This window comes from Chelonia mydas, chromosome 20, assembly GCF_015237465.2.
Source record: "Chelonia mydas isolate rCheMyd1 chromosome 20, rCheMyd1.pri.v2, whole genome shotgun sequence".
Taxonomy (NCBI): Eukaryota; Metazoa; Chordata; order Testudines; family Cheloniidae; genus Chelonia; species Chelonia mydas.
Genome location: NC_051260.2, coordinates 2,212,137 through 2,235,251, shown reverse-complemented (window position 1 = coordinate 2,235,251; position 23,115 = coordinate 2,212,137). Strand labels below are relative to the sequence as shown.

Here is a 23,115-nt window from a genome sequence, read left to right as displayed (position 1 = left end):
CTGCTCCCACGGGATCCCCTTTGCCAGTACAACAGGGCAGCAGTCAGATGGGCTGAAGCTCTCCCCAAGTGGAGGTCTATTTTCTGTAGCCCAACGGGGATTGTGAGCCAGCACATGACGCACGATGGTTTGCAACCACCAACTGGGGGTGGACATTTCCCACAACAAGGTGGCTGTCAAAAAATCAGCCCTGGGAGGCCAGGGTTAATTCAATCCAGCAGGGTAGATTCAGCTCTTCACCCTCCTGTGATTAATGATGCACAGCACGGCTTCTTGCTTGGACAAACCCTTACGGGCCAACAGCCTACCTGCTGCAAACAGACACGCAAGAACCTTTGGGGCAGCTCACACGTGCGGCGCACGAGTGAATGTCCCCTCCCCACCGCTGTTGCATGCTGGCTGCTGCTCTGCACCCTAGAAGTGGCTGCGTCTCAGTGGTGTGGCATGAACAGGGTTGGCGAGGAGCTTTGGGATGAAGAAGGCTGTAGCAGTGTGAACTTTTAATGCAGATGGTAAAACTGTTTCCAATAGCTGCATCTGGATAAACCCGTGTCCCGACACACGCAGCGTTGAGCTCACCCCGTTGTCTGACGGGGCGGAGGGAATGCTGCATCAGGAGGCCAAGCCGGCAAGGGGAGTCATTTACCATAAATGCTCTGAAGTGATGTGGTGGGCTGCAAACCACCACTCGGCCACCGCGCTGAGCTGGGACTCCCCAGGCAGCTTTCTGCCCCCTCTAGCCCCACCCTGGAGCAATATTTTAAGAGAGATTTTCTGTTCCCCTGAGTTGGAGTGCTTGAGATCCCCCAGATCCTCTCCCCCATGCTTTGACTGGCTCAGTAAGATGTTGCTGGAAAGTTTGAGTCATGCTAATAACAACGCGCATCACCAGCAGAAGCCACACACCACGGATAATGGATATTAGCTCTGAATTAGGACAGGTTAACAAGACAAATTCAGACAAACACACACAACACTAAGAAACCCAGTGATGCAGCAGGGTTCACAGAGCGATTTAACGGACCCGAAGAGCTGGACCCAGCATCGGCTCAGTCCCTGCCAGCATGAGTTAGGTGTTACGGTTGGACTAGATGCACGGAGCGTACGTTCTACGGCCGGAAAGCCTCTCCGAAAAGACACTTTGGGGAGGGGGGAACAGGGGTACCCTGATCTCTGTTAAAGACACTTAGCACCTCTGATTATGAACCATGCTCTGTTCCCACAGCCCTGCCAGCGTTTGCCTTTTTATCATTCTTCCTTGGTCAGACGCCCGTGGTAGCATTTCAAATGGTCAAGTGTTTCCCTCTCCCCCCCAACATTGCTTGAGCTCCATCTAAAGATATTTCTTCTGCACAGCATGTTAAAGAACCCGCACCCCCTTTCTCCTCCCCACCTCCAATGACACCAAATGTGGAGAGACACAGAAATGGCACGGAGTTATCCCCTCAGCCCTCCCATTTCACTTACATTATTCTACCTTGCTGAAGATACCCTGGAGTGTTCTCACAGCCAACTCCTTGGAAACAGCACTGGAATACAGGCTGTGTGTGCATGTCTGCATGGCAGTGGTAGGGTGAACTCAGCCACTCACCTTCCAGGAAGAGCAGATTCCTGGAAGTGAGAGAAACGGCCGTCATTTTACAGTCAAGCGGCACAGTTAGCAGGAATTCAGGGCTGCGGCATCCCCTTTTGCAGAGAGGCACGCTCGCCACCCCCCCCGGCTGCTCGGCGCACGTGTCCGAAAATAGCACAGCCAGTCAGAGGGCAAGGCTGGGCCATCCCTTTAACAAGCCAGTTAAGGGAAAAAGGTGCTAACCCTGGAGCCCCGTCTCCATGGGAAATGGCTGCAAGGCACCCAGCACGCACAGAGCATTGTCCAAACCCAGACAAGAGGGACTGAATGCTGCAGAGGGGGGAATACACCTCACACTGTGAAGCTACAGATCTGCCATCACGGACCTTGCAATCCACGGACACGCCACGCAACTGGGCAAAGTACCGTGAAATACAACGGGTGGGGGGCGGGAGGGAGTGTTTTCCTAGTACACATAACCCATGACTAGGCCTCTAACAAGCAGCAGCCACCCTCCAAGCATTCAGTTAAGGACAGAACATTGGGGTAGCCCTGCCAGTTGTTGTAATGGGTTTTGAGGGGAGGGTGTCTTTAAATCTTAGTCATGGATTGAAGATGGGTGGGGAAATATTTAACGCAATCCAGACCCTGGCAAGCGACCGGTGTCCTGGGGAGCTCCAAGACAGCCAAGTGCCCCCTCCTCCAAGAGGACTTTAACCCTTTCCTTCTACCTGCAAACTGCCCTGATTAAGTCACCTGCACCTATCAAAGCGGCCCAGGAACTCACAATGGAAATAGCAGGTTTCCTTTCAATACACACACAAAGAAGAACTGCAGCTTTGTCCCACTCCTTTGACCTACTTTTTGGAGGGACTAGTGTATGGCTTCTGATCGTCTCTTCAGAGTTTTTGACTCAAATAATTCCTCCAGCTTTAAGACTTCAGGCAGAGTAAGGCAACACTTCACTAACTAAATGTGTGCATAAGTCTTGCACACAACACAAAATAACAATTTGCTCGTCTATAGCACCTGTTGTCCAAAGTAATTAAACCTCACTTAGCCGCTGTATGCTATTATCCCCATTTCACAGATGGGGAAACTGAGGCAAAGAGAGACCGAAAGCAACTACTTTCACCCAGACGACAATCAGCGGCAAACTTGGGAACAGAACCCAGGAGTCCTTGCTCCCATGCCCCCAGCCTCACACACACACACTTCTCTGCTTCCGGCAAACACCTCAGGCAAAAGGCGAGGCAAACAGACGGTGTTAGTAGGTAGCAAGGACCCCACTGTCCCAGTGTCAGAGGGCACATGTGTTTGATGGTAACATGACAGCAAAGTCCTAATCACAGAGAATGGCTCTTACTTTCTTTTTAAAAACCATGGAGAGAGTGTTCTCTCTCTACACAACCCGAGGATTTGTTGCCTCAGGGAACTCATATGCCATATGTGTTGTTTACTGCCTCCGTGACTGGTAGTAACTGAGTCATTACCAGAGCTGATCAAAAACTGTATTTTAAATTTTCCCACAAAAAGGTCCCATTTTCTTAAAAAACATTTTCAGGTTTTCAGTTTTCCAAGGAAAGCCTGAAAATCTGACAAAATCAGAAATTCCCAAGTGAAAGTTTCCCTTTAATTACAGAGCCGGTTTTTGTGGAAGAGAGTTTTGGCACAAGTTTTAGTTTTGTTTTTTTCTTTTTGAACCAACTCTAGTCATTCCTGACCCTTGGCTAGTCAAGACCCGAATCAAATGATTGGGTGGCTCGTGGTCTGGTTCCTAGCAGAGAGGTAAACGCTGAGAACATCACACGGATCCCCCTTGCAGACTGTCTAAACTGTGAGGTCAAAGATCGAATGGGCCATGGAGAGTAAATTCCCCCACTCCCCAAAGGGGGGCCTTCAGGGCAGGGCTTGGTCTATGCTGTAGCTGAGCACGATATACTCGTTTTGGGGTTAGAGGACTTCAGTCTCCAGCACGATCCACCAGGCACTTCTCATTGGCACTAAACTCACTTTAAAAAGACACTTTCTGATGAAGCCACCGCTCCACGCGCCACTCACCATGTTGCGGGCTTGCACTCTGGGCCAAATTTAGATGTGGTGTAAGCAGGTGCAACTCCACTGGCTTCCACTGGGCCTGACTTTCGCCCCCTACCAATGTGGTATCAAAGCATCAGTAAGAATGGAAGGTGGAGCCCGATCCCCTGGATCATTAGTTCCCATTTTCTTGGCGAAAGGGTTCCTGCTAGGTATGCCAGTGTGTTTAGTCCCTTGCCCACATCCCTTCGCAGCCTGGGATGATAAGCAGCTTCTGAATTCCTTCTGGTCACACTTCCCTCTTGCACCAGGTGGCTACAGGGCAAGTATGTGTAGGACATCCTTGACAAAAAGCGAACACTGACCTGGACAGCTTTGCTACCCCACAGGGAAGAGGAGAATTTGACTGTGTGACTCCAATTCTTCTCCCCTCCTTGATCAGTCCCTTTGCTACTTTATTCCTTGACAAGCTGCCAGCAGCTGCTTGCAATTCGGAGTTCCCGCATCCTAAGCTCGAGCAGGATTCAAATTACATCAACGGAGCTGCTCTCTTTTCATTTCAAGCATTCTTACGGAACTACAGCATCTCCATGGAGTTCAGGGGCAAACAGCAACCTGCTGCAAAGGCGGCGGGGAGGGGCCAGGCTCACCAGAAAATTCCCAAAGAAAAGGAAAGCAACAGCTTGCAAGACAATGCAAACCTTGGAGCAGAGTGCACCCAGGCATGGTCAAACTCGGCTGCTGCAAAGCAGGGAGACGCAGCTCTGCCAAGTGGGAAACTGAACTAACCTAGCAAAGCAGCCACTTCCAGCCAGTGCCCACCCTCGTTCCATACGAGCCGCTGGCCTCTCCTCACAGAAGCGTTTTGTGACTTAACAAGGGGGCATCCTGGCGGCCAGAACCGAGGGCTTTACGGCGACCCAGACCCAGTCAGCAAAGCACTGACAGAAACCAACAATCCAGCCACCAGCGCTCATCCTCCAGGGACCAGAGGAAGCTTCTTTTCTTAAAAACAAAACAAAAAACCAACGACCGACTCAGGCTCGTTGGGTTCTGTCAGTCAGGGAGGGCAGGACTCTGATGCAAACAGACACTGTTCAAGTTTCCTTGCCCAGCTCCGTCAGTGCATCCCAATCCCGGCCGGTGGCAGTACCCCTGTTTAACAGCCCCGGCTCTGCCCCAGAGCTCTATTAATGCACTTCACTTCCCACCTTCACCCCTGGGAGTCCAGGTCTTTTGGTCACTGCCCATGCAGCTCTATCTGCTTATCACCTTCATCTACAATCTGAATTCAGGGAAGCTCTATGGCCTGTGCTATGCAAGAGGTCAGACAGACGCCTTCAGTGCTCCATTCTGATTTTATAATTGATAAATCTACCCCAAACCTTATCCTTATCCAAGGCTTTCCTTGAGCAGAGACTGAATTTCAAACTGAAAGATGATATGGACGCACATCCACTAGAGAACTGCAGGGCCCCACCAAGCTAGCATTCACTTCTCACCTACAAAGACTAGGCACCAGGTTTCCAGCAGCAACCCTCTAGTCTCTGAAACCCACTGGCACTCCTGAGCCCATATCTCGAGGTGTTCACAAGTCACTGATGGCCTGACACTATCATTCTGACCCACTCTCTCCACCCACACCCAAAAGGGCCTTCATGTTGCCAACAGATCGTAACAATCAATCAACAACAAAGAGGTGAACTCACCGCATGCACACACCTCGCAATATTTCATGGCTCCAGATTTAATCTTAACACTCTCTAACAAACAATAGCACGCTGTCTGGCAGGACAGATATTTCAGAGACGCCATGGGGGTCTTAAACATCACACGTGATTGCAAGTTTACCATTGTGTATTCGTGTGCAGAAGAATGGAGTCTAACAGGAGAGACTAAAATATCCATCCTATAAACATAAGCGGGGTACCAAACACCTTTGACTATCTAGTATTGCAGATAAAGCGAGATGTCACTGGAAAGACACTTTTCCTTCTGTTTGCAGCGAGGGCCGAGATCTGACCTGTGGTCTGGAGGACCCGAGGTACTAATGATCACCATGATCATGGAGAGGGAGGGAGAGACAATATGGTTACACCCCAGCAGGGAAGAGAAATTTTATTTGAGCTATAGAGACGCGGGGTCTAAACATCAAATCATATGCAACTGAATCAACTGACTGAATACAACAACAGGTCATTTATGAATGCCTGGAACATGCTGGAGATTAATGTCCTTGGGAAATGTCTGTACTAACGCTCTAGGAGGAATTATGAAGACTCACTAATAGTATCTTTTAAAACGTGTGGCTGAAGAAGAGAGGAGACAGCTCCCCCCAAGACGGGGAGGTAGGGGAGGCAGCTGTGTACTAGTCTCTAGGCTCAGCAACCCCCACCCCCTTGGGTTGAAGGTCTGTGGGAACTGGACTAGAGAGAGGGGAAGAGAGCCCCGAAGATCTTTCACTTGGGGAGACAAGGGAAGCTAGCCTGTTGCTCTTCTGTGACAAGGTCTTGGCCTTGATATGATCAGCCATTTTGAGTTATCTTGCTGGGAGCACATGGTAAGGATTTTACCTTGAACCCAGACAGTAGCTTGGTAAATGAAGTCTTAGCCATTGGAAGCATGATTTGTTGTGTGTTACTTGGAATCCTTTCTACCTTTATTCCCTTGAACTCACTTAATTCATGCTCTTTTGTTAATAAAATGGTTTATTTTTACTATAGACCAAGCGAGTGCTGTGTTGAACTGGAAGTGAGTATCAACTCCAGTTAAAGTGATGAGCTGGTGGGATGGGACTCTTCACAAGAGCAAATCAACCTTATTATTTCCCCGAGCTGGCCAGGAGAGGGCTGGCGTCAAGGCATACGGTTTTGGGGAAACTCGGGAAGGGGGGTGCGTTGGGGTCATCTCAGTGGTTGTAACCCAGGCTGGTGGAAGCCAGAATGGGGCTATATTCAGGCTGTTGAACCATGGCTGTCTAAGCACAGACACTCAGGATGTGATCTGCATGCTTCTTGCTGACTGTGAGCTGGACGTTAATCTCCAGCAGGCTGAGAACTACAGTATCAAGGCCTTGTAAGGCACCCAGGGTTGCATAGCAAGTGGTGAGACAACCTCTCACTGGCCTGGATTTGCACCCTGAACAGACTGGACCATCACACACGAGTAACCAAGTGTTTAAAATCTGGTATAATCAATTTATAATTTATCCTGGCAAACTAAATTCTAACTCAGTTTCTAAAACTGTCCTTATTGACAGTGGACGTATCTGTTGCTGAGAAGGGGAATGCCAACAACTTGTGTTAATACTTTTCAGATATTAGTATTAACAAGATACGCTAGATAACATGAAAACAATCCATATCACCACCATAAATTATGTGCCTTATGGTAGAGCTGTGGAGCAAAGCAACACACCGGCATTAGACTCCCATACAGGTAACTGCTGAGCATCAGAAAATGGCCTTTTGAAATACAGACATCCAAAATATCGGACAACAGCAAAACAAGTGACATACCAGATATGTAGGAGCGTCCATTGCAGTCTTCTATATCCATCTTTAAGGTACTTTGCTGAAAGAGAAAGCAGGGGTCTATCAGCAAGTCTCTGGAAATGCAGGGCTGGAATCTCTTCCCAGACACAACCTCTTTAGTAAAAGGGCCCATCAACCTCTGATAGTGGATGAATTACTTACCCAGCCTTGATTTATAAATGCCAGCTTGCAGCACTGACTTTGACACAGTGGAACAAGCTAAAACTTTGATTTGATCCCCGCTTTGGAACTAAATTTTCATTGCCCACTAAAGAGCTACTTTCCAGGCACCGAGAAACAACTTTCTATTGGAAAGCAAAAACTGGTTTTAAGCTGTAGCTATTATACAGTGGTCAATGCAATGAAGGGTTGGCAGTTTGCAGTACATAGCATCCAACTAACAAGCAATGATTCCCAACAAACAAAGCGAATACAGTGTGTTTTCATCTGAGCCTCTGCCTTCAGCTCTCTGCCGTCACAGTTCTGCAGCAGTTACATGGGAGTCTGTTTTTCAAATGGCATTAGTTCTTATAAGTCAGACTTGTAACACTGGAAGTGGTGTAAGACGGGAGGGAAAAGCAGCTGTCAATTCTCCTGGAGCATCTGACAAGGCAAGACCTGATACAAACTTCACTGGTCCAGAAGGACAAGTGCCCACAGGCCGCTGCTAATTAATTTGAAACCTCAAGTGGTGAGATATGATAGCAGTTGTACATACAATTCATTTAATCCACCTGAGTCTTTGCTGCCATGCCCCATTTCAACAGGGGACTTCTCTATTGAAAACCGATGCTGGTATAAATGGGGTGGCAGCAGGTACATGAAGTCTGGAGTGGGAGAAGTGTTTAACTGAAGCATTCAGCTTCATTTTGTCAATGAAAGAAGATGCTTCTTTGGGCAATGAGACTGAAAACTAGCACACAACGTGCCACTGAGCAGCCTGGCAACAGCCATTCCAAAGATCACGCTCGAATAAAAGCAAAATCTGCCTTCTATTTTGCTTCTTGATGCCCTGCAGAGATAATGAACATTTTATACATCCAAATGGCTTTTTGTCAATTACATTGGTTGTTTAAAAAACAAAATGAGGACAGCCTCAAAAAACACAAGTTTGGCTGTTTAGAATTCAGGCTGTAATTGGCAGTTGGTACGTTCAGAAACTAAGAGAATTTGCTGCAGAGAACAATTAAAAGTGATCATTTGCAGAATGTGAACACAAAGGGGAAAAGACCAATAGAATTAACTTTTTTCCTCCCTTTTTTAATGATCAAATGTTACTTAAAGCCAGTGCAAACTGCTTTTTTTTCTTTTTTCTTTTTTTAACAAAAAGGTCAGAAAATCTGAGTTACCCCCTTCTGATCATTCCCATTTTAGAGAGGATTTTTTTTTAAACCAAAGGAACTCAAATCATAGAATATCAGGTTTGGAAAGGACCTCAGGAGGTCATCTAGTCCAAACCCCTGCTCAAAGCAGGACCAGTCCCAATTTTTGCCCCAGATCCCGAAATGGCCCCCTCAAGGATTGAACTCACAGGCCAATGCTCAAACCCCTGAGCTATCCCTCCCCACACAATAAATGGTGTTAATGTTACCAATTTTATAACCAAACTGCTAGCAGCATAGAGGAGATCAGTACAGAAATAGACAGGGCAACCAGGAAGACAAGATGGCTTAGTGGCTTGAGCAATGGACTGGGACTCATGAAAGCTTGGGTCTAGTCCCAGCTTGGGCCAGGTCACTCTGTATCTCATCTGCAAAGCAAGGACAAGTTTACTGACCACCTTTGTAAAGTATGTTCAGATTCCTGGATGAAAAGTAGGACATATTTATTTATTTCATTAATTTACTAATCGCTTTCTATTAAGCCACCAGCTCTAATTACTCATTTTTAAATGAAGTTTAGGTCTTGCCAATCCCCACTGTGTCGAAAAGCATCCATAAAAACAAGCTGGCTTTGACGACACAGAGCCTTTCGCTCCTGGGTCACCAGTTTAAAGTCAGGCCAGGTCAGCAGTGGTGGTGGTTTCCGTTGGAGAGCTATTTGTCAGTCTGTCTTTCTCCTGTGAGCTGGTGGGTCTCCGCTCAGTTCCAGTAACGCAAGTATCCCCACTACAAATACTAAAATGGGCTCTGCTGCTGGTAAGAAACTGCCCTCTCAGTCCTAAAGGTGGTATGGAATCTCTAAAGCAAAGAAACCTTGATGGTGGGAGTGTGGGGGAGTTTATGTGGCTGCTTGCTCCTATTACATAGATAAACAAGAGGACTCGGTCCCCGATGCGTCACTCACATTTTCACAGTTAATCATGCTAAATAAACTGACCCAAAAAAAAAAAAAAAAATCATGCAGAGAGGCTCTCTTCTTTTACTGTCATCCCAGTTTTAAAACAACTGGAGACAACAGGTCCTTGCGCTACCTGCTACTCAAAACGCTAGATTTGCCAGTTATCCAGTTCCAAGGGCTGAATTACACAGGAAAAGCTTCCTACCCACAGTGGCGATTAACTTTACGAGATGAAAATAATGTAGATTGAAATATATATTTCAACCCCAGGTTATACAGTAACTGCCTCCTGCATTTTTATTTTTGTTGAATCCATAATTTTGCTGTTTAATGTTACACACACACACTTGGGGATTTGCCTGGCTCCATACAAAGGGCACACGACACGCTAATAAAAATAATGGTTATTTAGTGCACTCCCTCCCCTTTCCCTGTACTCTGCAGAAGCCATTGAAAACACTCAATTAAAAACAAAACAAAAAGCACCACAACAAAATGCGAAGGGATTATCTTAAAATCTTTTGAAAGATGAGTGTTTATTGATGTTTAAAAGTGGATTATTTGGTATGAAGTGGGTCCATTTCTCAGGTTTCCCCAATTGATTTTATTGCTTAATAAACCAGGTGCCCATTTCAAATCATGTTCTGTTGACGCCAACTTGAACTAACACGGCCCCATCTATTGCCATAAGACCCTTAATGACAAAGCAGAGTTTGCTTTGGCTCTGTAACGCCACACGCAGGACAAGCCAAACCGGACTTACTCTTGCAGCCAGCATGTTCGTTGCTTTTCTACCGACTTGGTGCTCACCAGAGCCCCATCACTTGAACACACAAGCAGTGCAAGCTTCCCTGTACGCCCCCAATATGCCTCAGCCCCGTCCTAGAGGGAGCTCTGGGCCCCATTCAATCCTTGGCATCTTGGCCAACGCGAAGAACAATTTCAATTTTTGTTTTCAACTGTGCGCAGGGGCTGGCAAGGAACAGGACCGAGATCGACTCATTTCACACAAGCGAAGTAATCGGAAAGTAATGCTGCGAGCGCTGCCGAGCTGGAGGCCCAGGTCCGCAGCCATGACTCCTTATTCACACCAGCAGCCCCAGTCGAGTCAATGAGTCTGGGCCCAGCATCGAGGAAGCGAGGCTCAGATGCCATCTCTGTATTTTAAAAGAGGAGAAGAGAACTGGGAACTCCTTACAGCAGTTGGCCAAGCCAGGTGCAGAGCAGCAGGAATTTTTACTTTTGAAGACTGGCTACATCTGGTAAATAAGGCACTATTCATCTAAACCCACTAGCAATGACTGGCCTTCAGGACCCTCAGCTGAACAAAGAGTTTTGTTGATTTTTTTTTCTGAGACATTTTTACACACACACACACTCCCATCTGCACTGATTAGACCCTAGATCTCAAAGTCAGCAATGTCCGGTGATCGAAAACAATCCCGGGTTTAAAGAAACTGATTGCTTCAAAGGATGAATTTTACATTTTGGTGACACGCGCTGGGTCTGGAAGGAATCCGATTATAAAGGAAGATCAAATGGTTACGTTCTCAGGTTTGCGCTCAATTGCCAATTAGCAATTGCTTGATGGGAGTGCGCTTGTATTTACAACACTACCTTTGTCCCAAAGCCTTTTACAAATGCTGAATGATCAGCCCCTATGAAATACAGCTGCCTCCAGAATGGTCTGCACAATTGAAAGGGAAGGGGCTATTTAGATCACTGGAGGATCCCCTATTCTTAAGAAAAGTGTCCCATGGGATCTTTGATGTCCACACAGAAAAGTCATGACCCTCCTTGGTTTATAAGGTCGTGTGTGAAAGATCCAGAGCAAAATGCACAAAACAGTTTATCTCCTTGGAAAGGGTAGAGTCCATGCTTCTGGAGATTTGACCCTGCAGCAACAGGGACATGAAACATGTCAAACTTCACACTTTGACCATTGAGTCATCCCATCTCACGCTGCTACTGTGGCAGAGAGCAGGCCAATACCTACCCTGTCCTCCTAGCTTTCAGACATGATTGTCAGGTTGAGCATTAGGAACTTAAATGCACTAAAATGAGAGCAGAGTGGCTTTAGAACTGCTTGAAGTTCTCATCCCCTCTGAAATAAGGACTTTTTCCCTAGTGACAAGACTCAGGGGAAAAAACCTTAGAAATAGCCCAATTAAAAGCAAAATCTCCAATCTCACTGTGATGCAGTTTGTAAATGTCCTTTGCACTGAGAGAGGCTTTTGAGAAAAGCTAGGCCTGGAATGCCTTATGGAGGGGGGAAAAGGGCTGCATCACAATGTATTTAGTAGTTATTTGGATTATGAAAGAATTCTAGAGATAGAAAAGTCCTGTTACGTCACACCTAGTCCATCTGTCCCCAGACTTCTGTCTACTTCCAAGCATCTCAAACCATGAGGATTCCATCAGTCCCTTGAGACACAATTCTACAGTCCTATTGTTCTCACTGGAAGACAACCTAAATTTTTCTTCTCTTAATTTCATCCCATTACTCTGGTAATACCCTAAGTACTGTGAAATAGTGCTCTGCATTTTAAATATCCCAACGTCAGCCGTGGAACACTTTTCAGATTCCTGATGCCATAATTGCAAGAGCGAGAACACTAAATTCCAACCAAATTATACCGAGGCATCTGCATTATTACAAGCAGGATCACAATGAACATTAACCCCTAATGAGAAGAAGCCTCTCAGGCCGCACAAGTCTTTGAACCACCGCCTTCCCCGGGCCGTGAGGCTCGCGGAGAGCGCTAGGTACCTGGCTCCTGGGTGAAGGAAACACGGGACGTGGGGTGGAGTTTTCGGGGGACGTTGCGTTGGGGTCGGGGAAGCGGGTCGGCTGTGGGGGTGCTGGCTCCTGGGTCCCGAGGGGAGACGGGCCTGCCCCGCGTGGCTGTCTGTGGCGGCACGGCTGCCCGCGGGGTCCCGGCCCCCTCCCCTTTCCCGGGTCACGGCGGTGCCCGGGACCAGGGCGCGGTCAGGGCGTGGGAGGGCGAGACTCGCCAGGAGGAAGCGTGTGCAGGGCAACGGAAAGTCAGGGAGAGAGAGAAGGAGGAGCGGGCGGCACGCACGCGTGACGGTGGAAGATAAGGGAGGGTTCGTTCGTGAGGGCGCCCAGGATCGGAACCCCCCCCTCTATCTCCTCCGTCCGGATCCTACAGCAGGGTTATGGAAAGCCTGGCCACAATGATTAAAATTCTTCAGGTCCTCACGAGAGCCCAACACTCCAAGTTGATCTGCATGTGAATCGTCTCCCTGGAGAGAACGTACATTTTATTTTTGTGCTCGCCATGATTCACTGTTTAAGATGCACAAATTGGACTCTTTGTGCCGTTCAAGCTGTGCGCTGGGATAAACAGGAGCCTCCCTAGGGAACGGCTGAAATGAACACCCTCACATTTTAATGGCATGAAAACAATTAACCGACAAAAGCAACGCAACAGATCGCAAGGAGTGATGAAAACTTCCAGCTTCAATGAATCCACTAATCAAGGCAAAAGCAACAGCTTGGGCTTTTCAACTCAGAACCAAACTTGCCACCACCAGCTTCAGAGTGTTATGCATTTATTTTTCCCTCCACTAAGGGTGCAAAGAAAACAAGATACTCACAGGGTCGATGGTGCTAAAACGTACTCGCTTCATCCTCTCCTTCAAGGAGACGGATCTTGTCTAGATTGAGAATCTTTCAGTGACCTTTAGGGTTAGCATGCCTCCGCTTATTATGCTGAAAGAGCTGGGGAAATACGTTATAATTGCGTGAGTTTAGGGCCCCCATTCTGCACAGGGGGTGGAGAGCTAAGATGATATTGCAAGATGTATACTTAGCTTCCAATCATTTACAGAGTTGGACGTGACCTTAAAATGGCCCTATTAATGCTGAAAGATCCCAAATTGCAGCCAAAATCCATCTTTTCTCTCCTGCCTGTAACCTCTGAATTTCTATGCCGCCTCTTCAGCTGTTATTGCACTTTGTTTTGGGACATAGCTGGTATGAGAAATACAATATCAAATAAAGTTGTAATGCAAAAAGAGGCAGGAGGGCCATGTTTTAAAAAAGCAACAGAATAAACTTTCAAACAGCCGGTAACATACACTGGATAAAATACTCTGATTTTTCAGTCAAGCCCATGTAGGGTCTGTACCTGATGGAATATGTTTGAGAACTTATGTATTTTCCTTCACAGGCAAGAGAGAAGACATTAACACTTAACACTTTTTGTTCACGAAAAAGGAAACATACAAATCAAAACACCTTCAAGCCAAACTGCGTTCATCAAATAGAAAGCTGCATTTTTTGTGGTTGAAGACATTTCTCCTCTCCTGTTATAAACATTCCCTAGACAAAGTCCTCTTCAAATAAGGACATTTTAAATTTAATTTTTATGTTACCATTAATCCAAACTGCGTGGCAGAAGTGAGATTTCAAGCTGCTTTTAAATCTGTGTAGCTAATAACTGTCCAATACGGTTTCTGAATTAAGAACGTAAGAATGGCCAGACAGGTTCAGACCAATGGCCCATCTAGCCCAGTGTCCTGTCTTCTGACAGCGGCTGCTGCCAGATGTGTTAGAGGGAATGAACAGAACAGAGCAATCTGAGTGATCCATCCCCTGTTGTTCAGTCCCAGCTTCTGGCAGCCAGAGGTATAGGGACACTCAGAGCATGGGTTGCATCCCCGACTATCTTGGGAAATAGCCATTGATGGACCTATCCTCCATGAACTTATCTAATTCTTTTTTGAACCCAGTCACACTTCTGGCCTTCACAACAACCCCTGGCAAGGAGTTCCACAGGTTGACTCTGCGTTGTGTGAAGAAATGCTTCCTTATATTTGTTTTAAACTTGCTACTTATTAATTTCAGCAGGTGACCTGTGGTTTTTATGTTAGGTGTGTGGGGTAAATAACACTTCCTTAGTCACTTTTACCACACCATGCTTTTACAGATCTCTCATTTCCCACCTTACTAGTCTCTTTCCAACCTGAACAGTCCCAGTCTTACTAATATCTCCTCAGACAGAAGCTGTTCCAGACTCTTAATCACTTTTGTTGTCCTTCTCTGTACTTTTTCCAATTCTAATATGCCTTTTGAGATGGAGCGGCCAGCACTGCAGGCAGTATTCAAGCTGTGGGCATCCCATGGATTTATATAGTGGCATTATGATGTTTTCTGTCTTATTATCTATCCTGTTCCTATGGTGACCAGACGTCCTGATAAAATTGGGACTGTCCCGATTTTTAGGTCTTTGTCCAGCGTCCCAAGCGACGTCCCGATATTTTGGCTTTGGCCGTGGCGTGGTTTGGTTTTTTTTGCGCTTCCCTCATGTGTCCCAATATTTTCTCCGTTTCATCTGGTCACCCTACCTGTTCCTAACATTGTTAGCTTTTTGAAATGCCACTGCACACTGATCAGATGTTTTCAGAGCACTATCCATGACTCCAACCTCTCTTTCTTGAGTGGTAACAGCTAATTAAGACACCATTATTTTTTATGTATAGTTGGGATTATGTTTTCCAATGTGCATTATTTTCCATTTATCAACGTTGAATTTCATCTGCCATTTTCTTGCCTAGTTACAGAGTTTTGTGAGATCCCTTTGTAACTCTTTTTAGTCAGCTTTAGACTTAACTATCTTGAGTAGTTTTGTACCGTCTGCAAACTTTGCCACCTCACTGTTCACCCACTGTTCCAAATCATTTATGAATATGTTGACCAGCACTGGTTCTAGTACAGATCTTTGGGGAACCCCACTATTTACCTCTCTATGCTGTGAAAACAGATAATTTATTCCTATCCTTTGTTTTCTAGCTTTTAACCAGTTACTGATCCATGAGAGGACCTTCCCTCTTATCCCACGACTGCTCACTTTGTTTAAGAGCCTTTGGTGAGGAACCTTGGCAAAGGCTTTCTGAAAGTCCAAGTACACTACATCCACTCAGTTACCATGTTTGTTGGCCCCCTACAAGAATTCTAATAGATTGGTGAGGCAAGATTTCCCTTCACAAAAGCCATGCTGACTCTTCCTCAACAAATGGGCTTACTGGTGTGTAACTGTCAAGATTGCCTCTGGAGCCTTTTTTAAAGATTGGTGTTATATTAGCCGTCTTCCAATCCTCTGGTACAAAGGCCAATTTAAGCTATAAGTTACATACCACAGTTAGTAGTTCTGCAATTTCATATCTGAGTTCCTTCAGAACTCTTGGGTGAATCCCGTTTGCTCCTGGTGACCTATTACTGTTTATCAGTTTGTTCCAAAACCTCCTCTACTGACATCTCAATCCGGGACAGGTCCTCAGATTTGTCATTCTAAAAATAATGGCTCGGGTGTGAGGATCTCCCTCACAACCTCCGCAGTGAAGACTGATGCAAAGAATTCATTTAGTTTCTCCACAATGGCCTTGTCTTCCTTGAGTGCTCCTTTAGCACCTCGATCATCCAGCGACCCCACTGATTGTTTGGAAGGCTTCCTGCTTCCGACATACTTAAAAAAAATAAATGTTAGTTTTTGTGTCTTTTGCTAGCTGCTCTTCAAATTCCTTTTTGGTCTCCCTGATTATACTTTTACACTTGATTTACCAGAGTTTATGCTCCTGTTCTAATTTTATTTTCCTTTTGCAATAGGAATTTGGTTTATTTTCTCCATCACCAAAAATGTTTTATATTAAGAATCAGCCATAAAAACGGAAAGCTAAGCAATTAAGAAGAGGAAGATTTGTTGGTTTATTTTTCAGCCAGACTTATTCCAAACATTGTTTTTCTACGCATCTATTTAACTCCAACATCTGATGCACTCTTGGGACAAAAGCTGTGTGTGAAAGATTCAAACTGGCACTTCAACTGAGTGCTGAGAAAGTTCCCTCAACAATTTTCTAGTCCTGCAGGAACCTTCCATCAAAAACAAGACAGACAAGACTTGATATTGCTGACAGTTAAAAAACCAAACAAAAACCTTACATTTTATCATCACAAGGAAGCAATACGTAAACAAAATACAAAAAAAAAAAAGAAACTTTTTATTCCTTTGCGGGTCAGCTTTATATTATTAAACTTTCTTCAGGAACTTGGTTTCATAAGGAAGCATTGTCAGAACTTTGAAATACATCCTTGCTGCCTTCCTACAACACAAGACATCAGCGAGATGGCATAGGCTAGCAGTCCGAGCACCAGGTCTGGCAGTCAAGAACTTCAGAGTTCCACGCCCAACCACCACTGACACAGGGAAGTAAATTTCATCTCCTGGGTTTCAGTTTCCCCATCTGGAAAATACAGGCGAAGATCCTTGTAACATCAGTTGTGAGTATTAGCTAATGTTCGTACAGCACTTTGAGATCTAAAGCCAAAGGCCAGGAATTGAGATAACAATGATCAGTAGACAAGCAAGTGCTTAATAAGCGACATCACTTCAAAGATTTGCAGAACCTCTCTCTGCTTGGACTTTTCTATGGTGGTTTTACCAATTAGAAGAATGCTTTGAAAACTGAAGACAATTTATTTTACTAGGGTGACGGGATATAATTGAAATAGTTTCAGTCCTGACACGAAGCTAATCAGGAACAGACAGAGACATTCCCAATCCTGAAAACATGCCCATGGAAAACATGCCAAGAGCAAACACTGCAACATAGGCTACCTTTCTCCTTCCAACATAGGGCTGTTCAGGAAGAACACAGGGAGGCCTCACAAACTGACTGCAGTGTCAGTTCAACAAGTGAATCATTCAAACAAGGGAAAGCAAATGTCTAAAAGCAAACTCTTCAGAACATCTTCATTCTTCTAATGACTTGGTCAGCCATGGAGTGATTGACAGAGGATAAACTTACCCAAGAGGTCTGTGCACATTGGCAGCTCCAGCCAAAGTACTAATGGTGGGAGTGCTAATGTACACAGAATCCAGAAGAGGACTATGGTCTGAGGCAGCATGGCCTAGGAGGACAAAGCACTGAACCCTATTCCCAGCTCCACCACTGGGCAAGTCACCTTAACTCTGTGCCTCAGTTTCCCCATCCTACAGATAATGATACTGACCTCCTTAGTAAAGCACTTCGAGACTTATGGATTAGAAGCCCCTACACAAGTGCGGGTAGTAGTGGTATTTATACAAGCATCACATCACCAGTTGAACTGCAGCTGTGGGACGTGTGAAGAAATAGATCTAGGGCAGACGCAGCCATAATTAGCATCTCTGCTAGGGTAAGAATTAATAAGAGCCATAAACGCCCCTGTATTTTCTTTTTCCAACCCATTGTTTCCATCACCAGCAGTTTATTTTCCAGCACGAGGACTTTTTTCCACCTTTGCTACAGGCAGACGCTCATCGGATGAACCATTTTTTTTTTTTATTTTTGGGTCACTGGAAGCATTTCAAAAAACAAGCTCGGCGTAAAGGATTTAAAAAAAAAGTTTGTTTTTAATCAAACTGCCAATGATTTAAATGCCAAGGAAGCGGCTTTCCCAGCTCCGCGTACGTACTCACACGCTGCCGCGGCTAGCTGCAATTATCTGCTAGAGCAGAACTGGAGAACGCCCTTCGCAGCCGAGTGATTTGGACAAATTAGCAAGTAAATAGACAAAATCAAAACACAGCGCTAGCCCATCGGGATGTTGTCTTTGTCCCTTAAATAATGAAAACTCAACTGCAATGGATAAAATTAATGCTTTGTAATAGCTTAGTAAACAGCCTGCAGTATAACTGGAAAAATGAATTCAATGTAATACTAGACCAAAAGGCAGCGTCTACCTGTGCATTGTTTCTGAATTGGGAAGGGACCACTGATGCTCTTGGGCGTTTATTATGAAGCATGCTGTCTAATGAGGTGTTACTGGGCAAATTTAATGTAATAATAAGGTGTTAAGCTGCAGCCTTTTTAAGTTACTGCTTTAAGAATGGGAGAAAGAAATGTGATCTAGAAATAAATCTAACTCATCCACTTGACAGAAAATTACTACATCAGAACGGCCATTCTGGGTCAGACCAATGGTCCATCTAGCCCAGTCTCTTGTCTTCCAACAGTGGCCACTGCCAGAAGCTTCAGAGGGAATGAACAGAACAGGGCAATTTCAAGTGATCCACCCCCTCCTTTATCCAGTCCCAGTTTCTAGCAGCAGTGGTTTAAGGATATCTGGAGGATGCGGATGTGTCCCTGGCCATCTTGGCTAATAGCCATTGATGGACCTTCCTCCAGGAACTTACCTAATTGTTTTTTTGGACCCACTTATACTTTTGGCCCTCACAACACCCTCTGGCAACGAGTTCCACGGTTTGGTTGTGCGCTGTGTGAAGCAGAACTTTATTTTGTTTGTTTTAAACCTGCTGCCTATTAATTTAATCTGGTGACCCCTAATTCTTGTGTGATGTGAAGGGGTAAAAAACACTTCCCTATTCACTTTTTCTGTGCCATTCATGATTTTACAGACCTCTATCATATCCCCTTTAGCCATCTCTTTTCTAAGAAAAACAGTCCCCGTCTTTTTAATCTTTCCTCAGATGGAAGCTGTCCTATACCCTTAATCATTTTCAATGCCCTTCTCTGCACCTTTTCCAATTCTAATGTATCTTGCAGATGAAGCGACCAGAACTGCACACAGTATTCTAGGTGTGGCCATACCATGGATTTATAATAGTGACATCATGAGATTTTCTGTCTTATTATCTATCCCTTTCCTAGTGGTTCCTAACATCGGGAGCTCTTTTGACTGCGGCTGCACATTAGGCAGATGTTTTCAGGGAAGTACCAACGACACACTCCCAAAAGAGATCTTAGAGGCAACAGCTAATTCTGACTACATCATTTTGTACGTATAGTTGGAATTATTTTTTTCCCCCAACGTGCATTTGCACTTATCAGCATTGAATTTCCTCGGCCAGTCACCCAGTTTAGTGAGATCCCTTTGTCGTAGGGACTTATCCTAATAAACAGGTCCCCTTTACTGCTCTGGTCAACTCATCACCACCTTTTTCTTACACTTTGCAGCATCCTAAGCTATAAGGATAAGTTGGATATTTTCCCCTCTAAGAACATCAGTGGACAAGCACACTTAACACCAAGCATCTCTTTAAAAAACTCCCTTGTTAGAGTCCCCTAGTCTAAAGGCTACGTAAATATGAGTAAAATTCTGTCCCTTCCATGAAGATAATGCTTGAAAAATCAGAGTGGGGGGTTGTGTGTGTGTGTGTGTGTGTGCAAGTGATACGATAAACCACTTTAGAGATCTAAATCCATTTCCTTTGGGCAACACCCAAAATTAGGTCCAACCTAGTGGCTTTATATAAAATATGAACTGTTACAAGAACTCTATTTGACTGAAGCAAATGTGCTTTATTTTTTTTTTAGGGTTACATTATTGGAAAGAGTCTCCCAGAGATGTAACTTTCTAATAATGCTAATAGGAGGCCTATGCGTACGTTTCCCACGTAGCAATACACTTTTTATTTAAAGGCCATGGATAGAGGCATAACAAAATAGTAAGTTCAACTACTGCTCCTAAACACAGATTAAAAAACTTGTAAAACTAAGTTTGAATTCAAAGCATAACAAGAAGGACCGCCTCTTACCGTGGTTTTGAACAGCATCTAGGTCCTTGCTGAGTTCTCGGGACACTACCACAATTTGAACAAACAACAACCATAATCATGGGCTGCTGTGCTCAAAACTATAAGAGGTAGCATGAAATGCAAGAAGCTTCTTTTATTTCTAAGGGAATGAAGGAAAACCCGACCTCCTCGGCATTTGCCTAGACGGATTCACAGACAAATGGAAAGTCAGTCCCACTCCCACCCACCACCCTAGAGTGACAGCGATCTGTACAAATAAAGGCGTACTGCACTTTTGAACACCAATATTTTGAGATCCAACATGAGGCAGTACAGAAACACAAAGTACTTGACTAACATTAACTGTACCAATGCCAGACACACACAAGCTTTCAACTGAATTGATCCACTGCAAACAGAATAAATAAACCTCACATGCTCTCTCTCCCCCCGCATTGGCACTTTCTACCTCTTCCCCCTCTGGTGACCTCACATAACCCCATCTCCGTCCCACAGGATGGGAGACCAAAACCTAATATCTGTGGTCCTATAATTCCGTTACCAGAGTACAAGCTGCTGCTGTATAAATTTCCCAAAGGAATTAAGGCTTTTGGGGAATCAAGTTAACTACTAGGCCAAGCTGCCTCCCACTCTAAACAGTGACCTTTCACTAGGTCTCCAAGCTCAGCCTTTGCAAGCTGGGGGACATGACTCACTGAGGTCTCTGAGGTTTCATGGAGTCCCTGAAAGTGAAAGTTAAGACGAAGCCCAAAATCATTATCCCATCTGCGCTGGGTCTCTCACTAAATGCACAAGACAAGTTCTAAGTGAGGACAATACTTACCCTTCTCCTCCCGATACCTCTGCAGCCTTGATCAACAACTCAGCAATAACCGTGCCCTGGTCTTCACCAAGCAAAAAGGGGAGTGATCGTACCACGCGCTAGCTAACATGAGGTGAAATCCTAGGGAAGACAAGGCATGCTCGTTTTCACATTCTAGTTTCCTAGCGTGTACCTCAACCTGCTAACACACGTGAAAACTACAGACTGCCTTGTCTTTAGTGGTAAGAACACACCTTGAATCCTAGTCTGAAAACACTCCAAAGCTTTGCCTAGATAACGTTGCCTTTGGCACTTCTGTACGCCAAACGTACCGTTTCAGAGGAGCAGACGCAGGGCATGAGGAATGGACTGCTTCCTGCACTAACACAGCACCACTTATCTGAGGACCTTGAGACACTTTACAAATATTATGATTAAAGCGTTACATTTTCTTAACCTTCCTCAAGATATTCCCCCACCTTACTAATAGGGAAACTGAGGCATGGAGACATGATCTGACTTGCCAAAAAGCACACATCGAGTCAGTGGCAGAGCTAGAAACACAGCAAGGGACTCCTGCCCTGTGCTTTGGTCACAGGACCAGCCCTCCCTCTGGGGGTAGCTGAACCACAGGTAAGAAATATCATTGCTTCTAGCACACAGGTTCCAGGACTGGCCGCTTCTAAGCCTGGTCAGCTCACTCGAGAGTTCAAAAGCCCCACAACCAGACAGAGGAGTACACAGAAGAGGCAGCTACGTTTATCCTCAAGCTGCCAACGACAGCTTGTGGTGCAAGAACGTCTCGCTGCAAAGCTGCTGCTGCTGCTGTCTCTTCATGCGCCTTACCCCTGCCACACTAGGAAATTTGGTTCTTTCTTCCTTAAGCCTCCACGGCCCCTACCTATGCTGAGGTACTGCGTGTGGATAGAAAAGAATTAATACAGCCCTCCCCTGTGATTGCCGGAGAACCCAAGCCTAGCCTCTGTGGAAATGCACACGGACTGCATCGACAACCAGGGCTGATAAGGGGCAATTGTACTGGGGCCCTGAGCTCAGGGCTGCCCCCCAAAACATCTGTCACCTCTGCATAAATAAAGTGAAATGGGAGTGGGTGGGGCCCTACTGAATGTGTCATACCGGGCCTGCAACTTTCTGAACGGCACCTGTGGACAATGCCTTGTGCCAGCGAGGAATGCTTTTGTGGAGGGTTTATGTGTGCTGTAGTGAGGCAATACTCCTCATGTAGGAAGGAAGCTTAGATTTTGCTTGGATCTAAGTCGTCTTCAGTTATGAGGCAAATAACATACATCATTGGTCGGGTGCCATTCAGCAGGTGGCACTCTGCACAATACCTCCTCCTGAGGTACCGAACATCAGGTGATAAAGAAAGGATGGTCCACTGGCTAGGTCTGTACAGCGCCTAGCACAACAGAGCCTGGTCCATGACTAGGACTCCTATGCATGATGGTAATACAAATAAAGTAATCACAGTAATGCTAGCGTGGGACACCTGTGTTCAGTTCCCTGCTCCACCACTGACTCCTTGAATGACCTTGGTCAAGTCACTTAGGCTCGTTGTGGCTCAGCTCCCCATCTGTAAAATGAGGATAGCAGCACTTCCCCCCCTCAGGGGGGTTTGAGGCGGGTAAAGACATTCAAGATTATGAGTAAATCTTCCAAATACCCCAACAAATGGAACTGTTAGTGCAGAGATAAAGCTGAGCAAGGAAATCATCATCTAAGCCAGACACCAACCTGACAGTTTCACGCTTCTCAGATGAAAAGTGCTAAGTATTATCCAACAGCAGCCTTAACCTTAACTCCGCCATCTTGTGCGTGTGCATTACAAGACGGTATTCCATTTCACCATCACACCTGCTGTAAGTAATACAGTGTGCACACGGCTGCATCTGCCGGGCTAGGAAAAGGGTAAGTTACTTTGCCCAACCAAAAAGTAATTCCTCCAAGAATGTAAGATGATCAGACAAATCAACCTACAAGACACTGAACTGAAGCAGGGAAGCAAAGCAATTTTATGGAAATCCAACAAGATTCACTGTCCCTGAAGGACTAGAAATAAGCAACTTTCGTTGCATTTCTAAAAACGTGAAACCCTTCACTCTTCCCACACACCCACAGGGTGCCTGGTATCACCATGCGCCAACGAAACTGTAAAGTTAAGTTTACTTTTTCTTCTAGAGGAATATCATTTCAAACTACAGGGCCATGTGAGAGCTGGGAGTGGCCAGTGTAAAGGGAGAAGGGTAACAAGGCTGGAAGTGGGGGTGGGGGAAACGGAGAGCATTTCTTTCCTCTTTTCCAAAAGTA

General features: G+C 45.5%; 1 protein-coding gene and 1 long non-coding RNA gene across 24 annotated transcripts in view; both read right to left on the bottom strand.

Moving 5' to 3' along the window:
- Positions 1–23,115, bottom strand: part of IKZF4 (IKAROS family zinc finger 4) — a 71,464-nt gene that overhangs the window by 23,391 nt on the left and 24,958 nt on the right. For 12 of the 23 annotated variants that reach the window (XM_043532577.1, XM_043532572.1, XM_037884188.2 and 9 more), the window contains one exon: positions 7,129–7,183. In XM_043532577.1, coding sequence (XP_043388512.1) covers positions 7,129–7,183 — 55 coding nt within the window. Of the gene's footprint in view, positions 1–1,467; positions 1,612–7,128; positions 7,184–12,193; positions 12,472–13,044; positions 13,273–20,808; positions 20,929–23,115 lie in introns of those variants that run through there. The other 11 variants (XM_027827258.3, XM_037884206.2, XM_043532578.1 and 8 more) reach the window with 8 other exon arrangements.
- LOC119564317 lies at positions 16,130–20,177 on the bottom strand. Its single transcript, XR_005223127.1, has 2 exons — positions 19,986–20,177; positions 16,130–16,689 (listed from the first exon to the last, which is right to left on the bottom strand). It is a non-coding gene; the product is annotated as an uncharacterized LOC119564317 (long non-coding RNA).